General features: G+C 25.1%; 1 protein-coding gene across 2 annotated transcripts in view; it reads right to left on the bottom strand.

The window, feature by feature from the left end:
• LOC117176822 (protein crumbs-like) overlaps positions 1-13,440 on the bottom strand; it is an 18,907-nt gene extending 5,467 nt beyond the window's left edge. Inside the window, exons 1-3 of one of the 2 annotated variants that reach the window (XM_033367145.1) lie at positions 13,305-13,440; positions 6,845-6,959; positions 1,113-1,250 (exon numbers count right to left, since the gene is read on the bottom strand). In XM_033367145.1, coding sequence (XP_033223036.1) covers positions 1,113-1,250; positions 6,845-6,893 — 187 coding nt within the window. In that variant the 5' untranslated portion in view covers positions 6,894-6,959; positions 13,305-13,440. Of the gene's footprint in view, positions 1-1,112; positions 1,251-6,844; positions 6,960-13,295 lie in introns of both variants that reach the window. The other variant, XM_033367144.1, reaches the window with a different exon arrangement.
• Between the last annotated feature and the right edge of the window lie 559 nt (positions 13,441-13,999).

The following is a 13,999-nucleotide window of genomic DNA, read 5'->3' as shown; positions in this document are numbered from 1 at the left end:
CATATATCTAGTCGGGAGTGGTGCTGACTGAAAACAGATGATTTGGAGCGATTCGCGCGCCATCTGTTGGTCATTCTAAGGACTTATTGAACTGCCCTCGTACATATTTCTAATCTCTTTAAATATTCATAAATATCTTTTAAACTGGATAAATATCTTTTTAACATGTTTCAGTTTTTTTCGACATCAAAATGCACACATATACAAATTCCTTAATTATGAAATTCCCCATTCTAAACAATCAAAAAATTGTTAAATAATAAATAAAGTACTTTTTTTATATGAACATATTTTTTATTTTATTATTTATTTACTTAAACAAATGTTAATTATTTAAATTGGAAAATTTAAAAATTTGGTAATATTATAAACGGCCAGAAATTTTATTATTTCGGAATTTGATTTATTTTTTGGATTTTCAATCCTCCTAGTTTTAGCTATCTTTCGAAATCTTTTTAACTATTCTTTGAAATTTTTAAAAAATAATTAATCATTCGAAATCTTACATTTTTTATTATTTTGAAACCTTCAAAAAATCTTAAAAAGCTTATACTTTTTTTGTTCGAAATCTGCAAAAATCCATTTGAAAAATCGATTATCAAATGCTTTGAAATCTTTTTAAATATTCTCTTAAAATTTATTTTTCAAAATAAAAAATAATTTTAAGTTTGCTCAGCAATCTTGATACTTGTTTATTATTTTGAAAACTTTCAAATTCCTTAAAACATTTAAAGTTTTATTTCAATATCTTCCAAAATCTACATTTATTTTAAAATATTGGAAATATAAAAAAAATTAATTACTTCTGAAATTTTTTCTATACTTTTAAATATCTTTTAAAATGTTTCAGTTTTTTCCTATTTTTTTTTTAATTTTGCAAAAAAATGCCTGAAAGTTGTCCAGATTCTTTTTTGACAATTTTAGAAATGTTTTTCAATATTCTCTTTAAATTAATTATATAAAAAGTTTCTTTTTTCTCTTCTGAATGTAAAAAAATGCTAAATCTTTCCTCTTATTTCCCCCCTGTTTCTTGAAAATGGTCCAATTTTCCCTTTTTCAAGTTCCTTGTGCGCTGTGATCTCTGTTCCTGGAAATTTAAAATAATAAGTTACCTCTCAAAGCCAATTTGCAGTCTTCCATATTGATATATCTGTATTCCGATTTACACCCGAATCCGCAATTACACTGGGCATTAAAAATTCGACATCCAGAATCCATCTGATCTATTTCGCATGATTGAACATGCGTTGCTGAAAAAAATAATCAGTGCTAAATATTATTTCACAAAAAATAATAATTGGAATGACTTTTTATAAACCAAGAATTACAAAAATCATTCCTATTCGAGATAAAATTGATGACACAACTGAAATAAATAATGATTGTTATTGAAGATAACAATTAGGTCTGACATTGTTTCCTCGAAGTTATGGCTCAATATTTTAGGGTCCCCCCTTGATAAATAATAATAATAATAATAATAATAATAATAATAATCTAATACTATGATATGATAGGAGAGTATCTTCATTGAAAAAAACTTTATAAGGAAAACGTCCTACGTTGTATGTCGACATATTTCATTCAACCGAAATGATAAATTGATAAAACAACCACTCACTGACAATGTGCCGGATGCAGGCACTGGACTTCCTACTTACAAAACTCGAATATCCGACTTCTGTCGTAAAATACTTTTGAATTTAAAAACTAGAAAAAATTATATTTAATATTAGTATTTTTTAAAGGATAATCTGAAATCTATTCAAAATTAAATGTAAAAAAAATTAAAATCTATGTGATAAAATAGGACAAAATTATATTTAGAAGGTCGCAATATTTGAATTTAAATATATTTAACTTTGACAGGGTTCGAATTTAAATATTAAAAACGGTAAATTCGTTTTAATGAAAATACAAAAATAGAACATCTAAAGGTAGTTTTGCCAAAAATCGGGTCACTGGAACAAAAAAATTTTCTATGATTTTAAGAATTGAAATATTATCAGTCATGTCTTTAAAAAAAACCATTCTTTTTCATGGAATACGTTTAAAACTTTGCTTCTTACCGATTAAAAAAGGTTGAGTTTTAATAAATCATGGCTTTAAATTTTAAAAATGATTAAATAGTCTTATGATATAGTTTTTTGTTTAGAAAATATTTGATTTAAAAAAAACTATTTATAGAGTTGTAGAGAATGTTTTTTCTCAAAAAACAAGCTATCATTTATTAAAATTCAAACATTTTTTCAAAATTTGCAAGATGCGATAGTAAGAAAAACTTCAATTGCAAAAAATATTGTTCAAACAAAAGTTTTTTGTAAGTTTTAAAATAGCATTGAAAATGTTTTTTTATTTGAAATTACGCATTATTTTGATACTTAAAATGACAGAAAAACTACTTTTTTCTGAGAATTGATTTTTAGCAAAACTAAATTAAAAATTTAAGTACTGAAAATTTTGGTAATTTTTTACTTTTAGGACTTTAGAATTTTCAGATTTGAAACCTTTTGGAAAATCTGCTTTATAGTCCAAAAATAAAGTATCATTTGGGGGAGGCAGAAAAAAGTTTATATATTTCTCCCAGAAAAATAGGGAATATCTGAAAAAATAACGTTCATAACACATCGTTCACTAAGTCCCGAGACTAACCCAGAGATGGTGCTAGTAGTACCAAACTAGCCACGTTTTCCTAGAGTGCGAACCTTCACATGAAATGTGTAAAAATTTCACGTCGATTGGACCACAAACAGCAGAGTTATCGAGGGTAGAGTAAAGTCACTTTGTAATTGGTTTGAAAAATGGAACAAAGCGAGTTTCGCGTGTTGATTAAACATTGTTTTTTAATGGGTAAAACACCGTAGAAGCCCAGCAGTGCCTTGAAAAACGTTACCCGGACTCCTCTCCATCCAAATCAACGATTTGTCGTTGGTATGCTGAGTTTAAACGTGGTCGTACGGACACAAACGATGCGGAACGTTCGGGTAGGCCATTGGAAGCCGTTACACCGGAAAATGTGAGTGAAGTTTTAAAAATCGTAATGAAAAATCGCAAAGTAAAGGTCTGTGAGTTTGTAGAAATAACACAGATATCATCTGTAAGCGTATTTACAATCCTTCATGAAAAATTGAGCATGAAAAAGGTTTTTTCCAAGTGGGTGCTGCGATTGCTTTCAATGGACCATGCCACAAGTCCATGAAAGCAATGGCAAAAATCAACGAGTTGGGCTTTGATTTGCCTCCCTACCCCCGGATTTGCCAGATTTAGCCCCTAGCGACTACTGGCTCTTTGCTGATCTCAAAAAAATGCTCCAGGGAAAAAAAATTTGGCTCGAATGAGGAGGTCATTGCCGAAACTGAAGCCTATTTTGAAGCAAAGGATAAATCTTTCTATAAACATGGTATAGAAATGTTGAAAAGGCGTTGGAAAGATTGTATCACTCTAAAAGGAGATTATGTTGATGAATAAAAATGATTTTTGAAAAAAAAAATGTTTTCGTTGTTTGTCTCGGGACTTATTGAACGATGTGTTAACTAATTATATTCTTCTTCTGTTAATTACGAATAGAATCTCGAAAATATTAAACATTCGAAAAAAAATTAGCTATAGAATTGTCAAAATACCAATATTTTAATAATAAATGATAAATTTAAAAAAATGTTATAAACATTTTTTATTTCTTTGCCTACGTACATTTGCTGAAAACCGTTACGCTATAGTAGAAAGTACCAAAATATATTTAAAAAAGATTGTAGATCAAGAATTATTTTGAAAAAAATTGCATAACGACGTACGTTCGATGAAAACATATTTACACATTTTTTGTTATCATTAGAAATGTTTGCAAAATCAAACAGTAGTAAAAATAGAAAATTATCAAAAAAACGTTGTAGTTAAAGAATTTTTCAAATTTCACATAAATGTTTATATAATTTTAATAGTTATAATAAAATCTTATATAATTTTGCAAACTACGATACTAAAGAAATAATACTTTCAATTTAAAATTGTTCCCCCTGCAAGAAATTATTATTTACAGATTTAATTTTCAATTTAGCCAACATTAAAGCCAATAACGAACATCAACATTCTCAAAGAAATTTATTGAGGGTTAATAAAATCCCTAAACGTTTATAATTTATTAACGCAAAATTTATTTAACATACTGTAATTTTAATGTTAATTATAAAAATGTTTAATTTTCACTATTCTAATATTTCAAATTAGTTAACGGTTAAATAATAAAATTAATCTGCTATTAGTCAAATTCATCAAAATAATTCAAATCCATTTATATTTAACATTATTAAAATTTTTGCTCAATCCAATTTTGTTTCAATATAATACATTTATTCTTATTTTGCTTCGTTCTGAATATTTGATTTTTTTTAAATTGCTCGGATTTTTGATTGTTTGGTCGAAAAAATGTGTACGGGATTTTTCAGTCGTCCCACTTTTAGGAGTCTTTTGAAATGTTTTGAAATATTTTTGATTTTTTTTTTAAATACATTTTTTGAACTGTTTTTAAATCTTTTGCAATATTCTCTTTAAATAAATTTTTAAAAATAAATAAACAATTTTAAATTTCCCTAGGCATCTTACAAAATTCTTATTATTTTAAAACCTTTGAAAATTATTTCAAAATTTGATAAAGAATATTCCCTTTTGAACTGAGAAAAATTCAAGAAAAAGGCGAATTTTGCATTAAAAACAACTGTTAAAAATATAATATTCACATAATTTTAAATGAGAATTTAATAAGTAAACATTTAAATCCATAAAAAATGTAAAAAATTATATTTTTTAGAAAATAATATAATAATAATCGCTGAAGGGTTGTATTCAGTCTCAATAATAAATTTTGTAGAGAATTTTAATGTGCGTTTTTGGCTTTAGGGTCAGGTGAATTGAAACCATTAAATTGTTTCAAATCTTGCAGTACACAATGGTCGTCCTCAACAAAAACTACACCATTTCTTGCTTTAATATCATTATTGCTTAAATAATAAGTAAATAATGAAATAACAAATATGTTCATCAAATAAAAGTAATTTGCTTGATTTTTTATTTAACAATTTTTTTAATTGCTCAGATTCGGACATTTCATAATCAGGTAATTTTTCTGTGTTTGCAATTTTATATTGTCTAAAATATCTGGAATATTTTAAGCCAATTAAAAAAAAATTTAATTCAATATAATCCCCCCTCCCCATTCAGATATTATTTAAGTTATATTTTTTAGCGACGTAGATTTGATGAATTTTTGTAAGGAATCACTCTAAACCCAATTTTTTGTATAAAAAAAATATTTCAAACATTTTTATTAAAAAAAAGTTTCGAAGTTAAAATATAATGAATTTTCTATTGTCATTAAGTATTATATCTGTGAAAGTAAAATGTTTATCCCTGAGAATCACACAATAGAAAAATGCGAAATTATCAAAAACACTGTAGTTACATAATTATTCGAAAATTATTTTAAAAAAATGTTTTATCGACTTGCGTTTGATAAAAAAAACAGTTTACTTTTACAGATGACAGAAAATTCATTATATTTGAACTTGACTTTTTTTAAACAAAATTATATAAAATATTTATTTTATGCAAAAAAATGTTTTAAGGTTATTTTTCATACTAACGGATTCTTTAAAAAAATCATCAAATATACATCCCTATAAAATAGTTCGTAAACAGTTTTTTATCTACTGTGTTTTTTGACTGTGATATCAATCGAAAAATAAAACTTTCAATTATAAATTCGCGTATCTAAAAGAAATGAGTAATTTTCAGAGGTTAAATAAAATTAACTGATAATAATGTTCATCCAGAAATATATTATTTTCAATTATTGTTATTTTAAATTCAAAAAATAACTGTAGAAACTTCAAAGATTACAAATATTTTTCCATAAAATATTTGATTATTTTTTTTTTTAATAAATAATATTCATAAAAAAAATTTAATAGTTTAAATTCGGGAAATTTCTAGTTTAGATATTTTATAATTCGGCAATTTTCTGTCGAGAATTTTATAAGAAAAAATCATTAAAAATAAGATTCCCGGCACTGTAAAATTACCAAATTTGAAAATTCCAGACAGAAAATAGCCGAATTATGAAATAACCCAAGTAGAAAATTCCCTAATTTAAACAATTTTTTTTAAATAGAATTTTTTTTCTGTTACTAAAAATACAATAATTAAATAATTCTATTAAAAAAATTATTCTTTAATGTTTAAAGTTTTTAACATTTTTGTTTGAATTTAAAATAACAATAATTGGAACGAAATTTCATCCAGAAATATTAAAAAAAAATTATTGTTATTTCAAATTCAAACAAAAATTGTAGAAACTTCAAACATTGAACATATATTTTAAATAAAAATATTCGATTATTTTATTTTTAATAAATAAATAACATTTATTAAAAACTTTGTTGTTTATATTATACGGGAATTTTAAAATTCGGTAATATTATTAACTGTCGGGAAGTTTATTATATGGAAATTTTCCAGTTCAGTAATATTATAAACTATTAGTAAATTTTGTTATTCTTGAATGTCATAATTTGGGACCTTTCCATTTCCGGAATTTTATTATTCGGAAATTTTCCTTTTCGGGATTTTTCAGTCTTCCTCAAAAATGTTGTCATTGCAAATCTTTTCTGTTACTTTAGATAATAGATACTATGAAATAACAAAAATGATATTTTAATATTATTTTATATTTCATTTTAAAAATTGCGTGAGACAAAACAAAAATCTGTTTTAATTTAATTAAAATTATTAATATTATTAATATTTATAATAACAAGAATTATTATTTTTTTCTTTATAGTGAACATACCTAGAGTAATAAATAGCAGGATGCAGGAAACAGAGAATTTTGGCGGCATGTCGATTTGCGAGGCAAGATACGAGGAGGCCAAGATCAAATACGCAAGATCGTCGATTCTGGCGATCTAAAAAAATAGGTGTTCAATATATTACAAATCACTATCTCATCATGTCAAAGGGCAAGCGACAACCGTCTTAATGTCGCTAAATACTTCGGAGAAATCTTCATCCACGAAAATTGAAAAAAAGAACTCTAAAAAATTTAAGATCTTCAATTATCCTTCACTACAAATTTATCTACTAAATTAATTAATCATTTTAATTAATCAGAATCTCTTTAGCTCCACATACATCTGCGTCATTTCCTTTATCAGTCAAAGTTCTGAAATACTTCTTGATCAAACTTCCAAAAAAATATTATTAAGATATTTTACACTAGAAATATTTAAATGTAATTAAATTATTTGTAAAAAGATTAAGATTGTAGTTGTTTTGTAAGTAGCGAAAACTTCATTTTTATTTTTTTTTTATTTTCCAGCAGGCATTAAATGTGAACTTAAATATAGCTTATTATATTTTCAAATCCGAAGGTTATTTATTTGTACTTGTTAGATCTTTTAGGAGAGGGGCCGTTCAAAAACTACGTCATGCTGTATTTAAGGTTTTTTCTACCCCCACCACTTCTGCGTCACAGATCATCACACAAATAAATTTAAATATATTAAAATTTTAACTGATATTTCAACATAGCAGTTGAATTTTCAACCAAATCGTTGTATTTTCGATTTAAAAAGCTGAATTTTAACGAAATTATCAAATTTTTAAACCTAAAAGATTAAAATTTAACCAAAAACATTTTCATGAAATAGTTTAATTTGGAAGCCAAAAAGGCGATTTTTTTAAGAAGACAGTTTCATCCAACAAGATGAATTTTTTATTTAAAAAACGAATGTGCAACAAAATAGTAACCTTTTAAATAAAATTAATTAAATTTTCAAAAACGTAGTTGAATTTTTGAAACTGCAGCCATGATTATCCAATAAAAAATTAATTTAAAAAAAAAGTTTTGTTTTCATCCAAGTAGTATACAATTTTTAATCGAAAAGCAACAATTCTCAACATAATTTTCAAACAAAAAAGATTTTAATTTTTAACCAAAAACTGTTGAATTCAACAAAAAAATACGAATTTTCCACAAAATATTTGAATCCTTAACCACAACAGATTTTTTTTTTTAACCAAAAAGTTCCGCTTTTAGCCAAAAACATAAAATTTCTACGATAGAGAAACTGTCAACCTAACTCTTTGTTTTTAAACTAAATAGGCGAATTCTCCAAAAAAAAAGTTAAATGTTGAACCCAAAAATGAGTTTTCCACCAAAAAGTAAATTTTCAACCAAAAAGATGGATCTTAATTAATAAAAAGAATCTTTAATAAAGAAAATCAACTTTCAACCAAATAATTCAATTTTTAATCAAAAAGATTAATTTTCTACTAAATACGAATTTGCAACAAAATAGTGACATGAATTTTCAGCTAAAAATATCAATTTTCAACTAAAATCAATCAATTTTCAACAACAAAAAAATACGAATTTTCAAGAAAATAGTTAAATTTCCAACCAAAAAGATGGATCTGTAACTAATAAAGAGAATTTTTAATAAAGCAACTCAACTTTCAACCAAATTATTACATTTTTAATCAAGGAGTTACAGTTTCTACTAAATAATACGAATTTGCAACAAAATATAGACATGTTCAACGTAAGCCTTGAATTTTTAGCTGACAAATATCAATTTTCAAGAAAATAGTTCAATTTTTAACCAAGAAGATGTATCTTTAACTAATAAAACAATTTTTAATAAATCAAATCAACCTTCAACCAAATAATTGAATTTTTAATCGAAAAGATTAATTTTCTAATAAACTAATTCTAATAAAGATATTAATAAATTCTAATAAACTAATAATAAAATATCAATTTTCAACGACAAAATAAAACGAGCTTTCAACAAAATAGTTAAATTTCTAAAGAAACAGATGGATCTTCAACTAAGAAAAATAATCCGTAACAAATTACATCACATTTCAACCAAGTAGTTGCATTTTTAACGAAGAAAATTAATTTTCTACCAAAAAATACGATTTTACAACAAAATACATATATTTTGAAATAATTGGATGAATTAAAAACTATCAGTTTTCAACAAATAATGAAATATTTCAATTTTTAGTTTAATAAAATGAACCTACACCAAAAAAATGGAACCTCTAGAAAACAGGTGCATTTCAAAACCAAAAATATTAATTTCCAATCAAAATATTCTAATTTTGTGCGAAAATAATTGAGTTTTCAAAATAAAATGATGAATTTTGAACCAAAAAATTGAATTTTAAACCCAAATAGTTGAGTTTCAAAATATAAACAATGAGATGGATTTTGAACTAACAAAATAATTTTTAACTGTTTCAACTTTTAACCAAGAGTTAAATTTTTACTCAAGAAGATTAATTTTCTAACCAAAAATTTTTTTTCTAATTTACAGCGCAATATATAATTTTTTTTATTAAATTGAATTGCCAACCAAAGAGATAGATCTTCAACTAATAAAATTAATTTTCAAGAGTACTTTAACTTTAAATAAAGTAGTGGAATTTTCAATGAAATTGTTGAATTTTCAACTTCAAACAATGATTTAATAGTTCCATTTTCAGTTTAAACAATTAATTTTCAAGCAAAATAACGAAATTTGCACAAAATAGTTTAATTTTGTAATCAAAGATATGGATTTTGAATTTAAAAAATAATGTTTAACAGATTCAACTTTCATCCAAGCCGTTAAATTTTTAAACAATAATATTAATTTTTCACTAAAAAAAGCCGAATTTACAACATACTCCATAATTTTTCAATCAAACTGATTAATTGTCAACTCAAAATGATCAATTTTTAACCAATAATGGAAAAGTTCATTTTTCAGTTTAAAGAATTTATTTTTAACTCAAGAATAACGAGTATGCAACAAAATAGTGAAATCTTCAAACAATAGAGTGAATGTTTATCACGTTATAATTCAACCAAGTGCTTGATTTTTGAACCCAAAAAGATTAATTCTCAATGAAAAATTTCCATTCAAAAATATATTTTTCAACAAAAACAAAAAAAAATTAATTTTCAACATATTATTTAAGTCTTTAACCAAATAGTAGAATCAATTTTAAACCAAAAGAGATGAATTCTGATCTAAAAATATAGTATTAGACTTTCTAACCAAAAATAATTAACTTTCAGCGAAGACTAGTTGAACTTTCTTATTAGGTTCTATTAATTCAGTTAGAATTTAAGCGAAAAAACGAGAAAAGGGGAAAATGTTTAAAAGGGGGAAAAGATGCTTTACTTGTAAAATAAAATGACTGATTGAAGTTGATTAAAGATAAGAAATTCGATCCCTAGAAAATCCAAATTAATTAGATTCTTCGCAAAAAATTAAAAATGATATTTAAAAAAAAAAGAATTATAAACAGGACTAACTTCAAAAAACATCAATTCTAAAGGAAATAAAAAATTATGGACACGCTAAAATTTAAGCGAGAATTAAAATTAGTTTTTTTTATTACTACATATATTAAAAAATCAGAAGTCAAGCAAATTTTCTATGCATACAAAACATTTTCGGAAAAATTCTGATCATCTAGTTCTGCAAAAGAGAGGAATTTTCGAACAAAAAAAGATTAAATTCCAACCAAAAACAATTGCATTTTTAACGAAATAGTTGAATCTTCAAGCCAAAAAAATGAATTTTCAACCAAGAATTTTTCTACCAAATAAAAATAACTCTCAATCGCAAATTCATTTTTTATCCAAAAATACCAAAATTAAATGAAACAGATAAATTTTCAATAAAATAGTTTAATTTTCAAACCAAATAGTTGAGTTTCCAACAAAATAGTTTATTTTTTAACCAAATAGTATCGAAAAAGACAAATGTCCAACAAAAAAGTTATTTTTTTCAACAAAAAGATTACTTTTTAAGCAAATTATTGACTTTTCAATAACAACAAAATTACATTTTCGACCAAAAAAGATATTTTTTCAATGAAATTGTTCAATGTTCAAATAAAAAGGCCACTTTTTAATTGTCTTTATCTAAAAAAATAGCTATTTTCGACCGCCCTAAGTATAGATTGCGACGCGTATTTTTGGTAGAAAATTAATCTTCGTGATTGAAAATTCATCTTTCGGTAAAAAAATTCAACTATTTGGTTTTAAATTATTATGATGATTATTTTTTTTTTTTTGAGGATCCAAATTGATATTTAAGGTTTATAAACTCCACTTTTTTTGTAGAAAATTCATGTATTTGGCTTGGAAATTTAACATTTTGGATGACCTTTTTTTTTTTTGACTGCAAAATTTTTCTTAGTTAAAAATTCCTCTTTTTTGTTTGAAAATTATTCTGTTTTGGTTGGAGATTCATCTCTTTTGGTTGAAAATCTAACTCTTTCCCTGTAAGTTTCTTTATTTTTGATTGAAAATGAATTTTTTGTAATGGAACATTTAATTATTTTTATTTAGGATGCAATTGATTTTCTGTAGTTGAAAATTGAAATATTTTGTTGAAAAATCCTGTATGTTGTTCTTCTTTTTGGTTGAAAGTCTTATTACTTTGTTAAAAAAACCATTTTTTGGTTTTATATTCAACAGTTTTTAAGAATGCACACCTTTGCTTAAAAATTTCAGTATTTTGTTAAAAATTCATTCGTTTTTTGCTTGTTGAAATTCAAATTTTTGAAGCTAAAATGTACCATTTACTTAAAATTGTATGTATTTTTTTGAAAATTCATCTGTTTTTGTGAAAAATTCATCTTTATGGTTGAAGTTGAAATATTTTTATTTATTTTTTTTAATTAAGTATTCATAATTTTCGTTGAAAATTTGGCTATTTTCTTGAAATTACTTTTTTAAAATTAAAAATTCAATTATTTCGGCAAGAAACTCATATTTTTGTATTAAAAATTGAAATTTTTATTTAAAAAAATAGTTTTTTACTTTAAAATTCAAAAATTTTATTGGAAATTAATTTTTTGCTTTAAAATCATATTTTATGATTAAAAATTCAACTCTTTTGCAGAAATATTGTCTTTTTGGCTTGAAAATTCAACATTTCGGATTAATTTTTTTTCTTTACTTACTGAAAAATCTTTCTTGATTGAATATTCCTCTTTTTTGTTTTAAAATTAATGTGTTTTGATTGATGATTCATCTCTTTTGGTTGCAAATTTAACTCTTTTGTTGTGAATTTGTTCATTATTTTTATTCAAAATTATTTTTCTGTAATTGAAAATTTAATTAATATTTTTTAGTTTGAAAGTGATCTTCTCTAGTTAAAAATTCATATTTCTTGGTAGAAAATTTATCTTCGTAGCTGAAAATTCATATTTTTGGTTGAATATTAATATTTTTGGGTTGAAAAGTAAAGTTTTTGTAAAAAAATCGTTTTTTTTTTGCTTTGAAATTCTAAAATTTTGTTGGGACTCAACTTTTTTGTTAAAAATTCAACGTTTTGCATGAAAAATCACGTATTTTGTTTACAAATCGTGTTTATTGGTAAGAACTTAATCTTTTTTTAATGAAAATTCATCTCTTTTTTTAAAAATTGGTCTTTTTTGGATTAAGATTCAATTTTTTGGTAAGAAAATGTAAATTTTCGGTTGAAAAGTCAACTTTCTGTAGAAATAATAAAAAAGCTTAAAAAAATTGTTGGCAATTCTTGTTAAAAAATGATGTTTTATTTGGAAATCTCCACTGTTATGTAGAAATCTCGTTTTTTGGTTAAAAAATTGTACATTTTTTGTTGTTAAAAATTAAGTTCGTTAACTGAAAATTTATTTAATGTTATTCTGATTAAAATAGATATTCTCTAGTTGAAAACGCATGTCTTTGGTTGTGAATTTCTGTATATTGTTGAAATTTTCTTTTTTCAGAATTAATAAAGGAAACAAAACAATTATTACTAAGCTAAAATTTGAACTGAAATTAAAAAAAAAAAACATTTTTTTTATTTCTAATATTTAAAAAAAAATGAGAATTCAAACAAATACTTTTAACACAACGTGTATTTGAGATTTTTAAAGAATTTTTTATGCAATAAACCTATTTTCAGAGTACTGTCACTCTTCATTTACATTTTCCACGTGTGATATGTCACATTCTGCCTTCACCTCTCCAACCCTACGTCACAATCGTCACAAAACCTGTTTCCCCCTTCCCGAAGTGTAACGTAATTTTTGAACTGCTCCAAAACAGTCTTACGAAGGAAATTGATTATCGCTCCTCGCGGAATAGATCAATTGAATCCGACACAGAAAATAAATAACTTGATAGTATTGGAAGACGATTTTTTCGGATGATGTGTATTATGGTATGTAGATTTCTCGGAGTAACTATAACCTATAAATACCGCGTTTACGGGCGAAATCGGAGGACAGAGAGGATCCACCGGAGGCTGATTTGATGCTGTTTAAGAGCAGAGGGCAACTAACTAGCAAAGTAAACCACAACCATCAACCATCCTACAAAATGCGTGGGGTACGAGTCAGCTGTCGGTCGTAAATGCGAGGCAAGATGAAGATAAAAGCAGTCTAAACTCTAAATACATATTCTGTCTCCCTCTTGTCTCCTTCCCCCGAAGACCTTACACGCAAAGGCATTGCACTTGCGACCCCTCGGGTATTTCTTCTCTTACGCATATATTTTTCTTCATTTTTTTATTTCACGTTTTTTTATTCTACTTTTTTCAAGTCGTTTTCTTTCTCCCTCGAGTCAAGGCAGCCCTCTGTTCCACTCCTCGGCTCCGCTCTGATATGGAAATTAAGATAGAGTTTACGTGCTTTTTATGACCTATTCGACAAGCATCAGTCTTTATTAAAAGGGCGCTGAACTTTCAAGATTTTATTTTTTTATTTTTACCCATGAGTTCCAGCGTACAGAAGCTTTAGAAAAAGCCAAAAATAGTCGCATTCAAACCCGAAAGTGTCGCATTTTTTACTGATTTAAAATTCTTTTTTTAAATTTCGAAGCAGACAAAACGTGTTCCGTGATTTAAAATAGGCCATTCTAATTTCCAAGTGTTTAAATTTAAATACAATTTAAAAAGAAAATCAA

This window comes from Belonocnema kinseyi, chromosome 7 (genome assembly GCF_010883055.1).
Source record: "Belonocnema kinseyi isolate 2016_QV_RU_SX_M_011 chromosome 7, B_treatae_v1, whole genome shotgun sequence".
In the NCBI taxonomy this organism is placed as follows: domain Eukaryota; kingdom Metazoa; phylum Arthropoda; class Insecta; order Hymenoptera; family Cynipidae; genus Belonocnema; species Belonocnema kinseyi.
The sequence above is the reverse complement of the archived record's forward strand: the minus strand, read 5'-3'. Positions and strand labels throughout refer to the sequence as shown.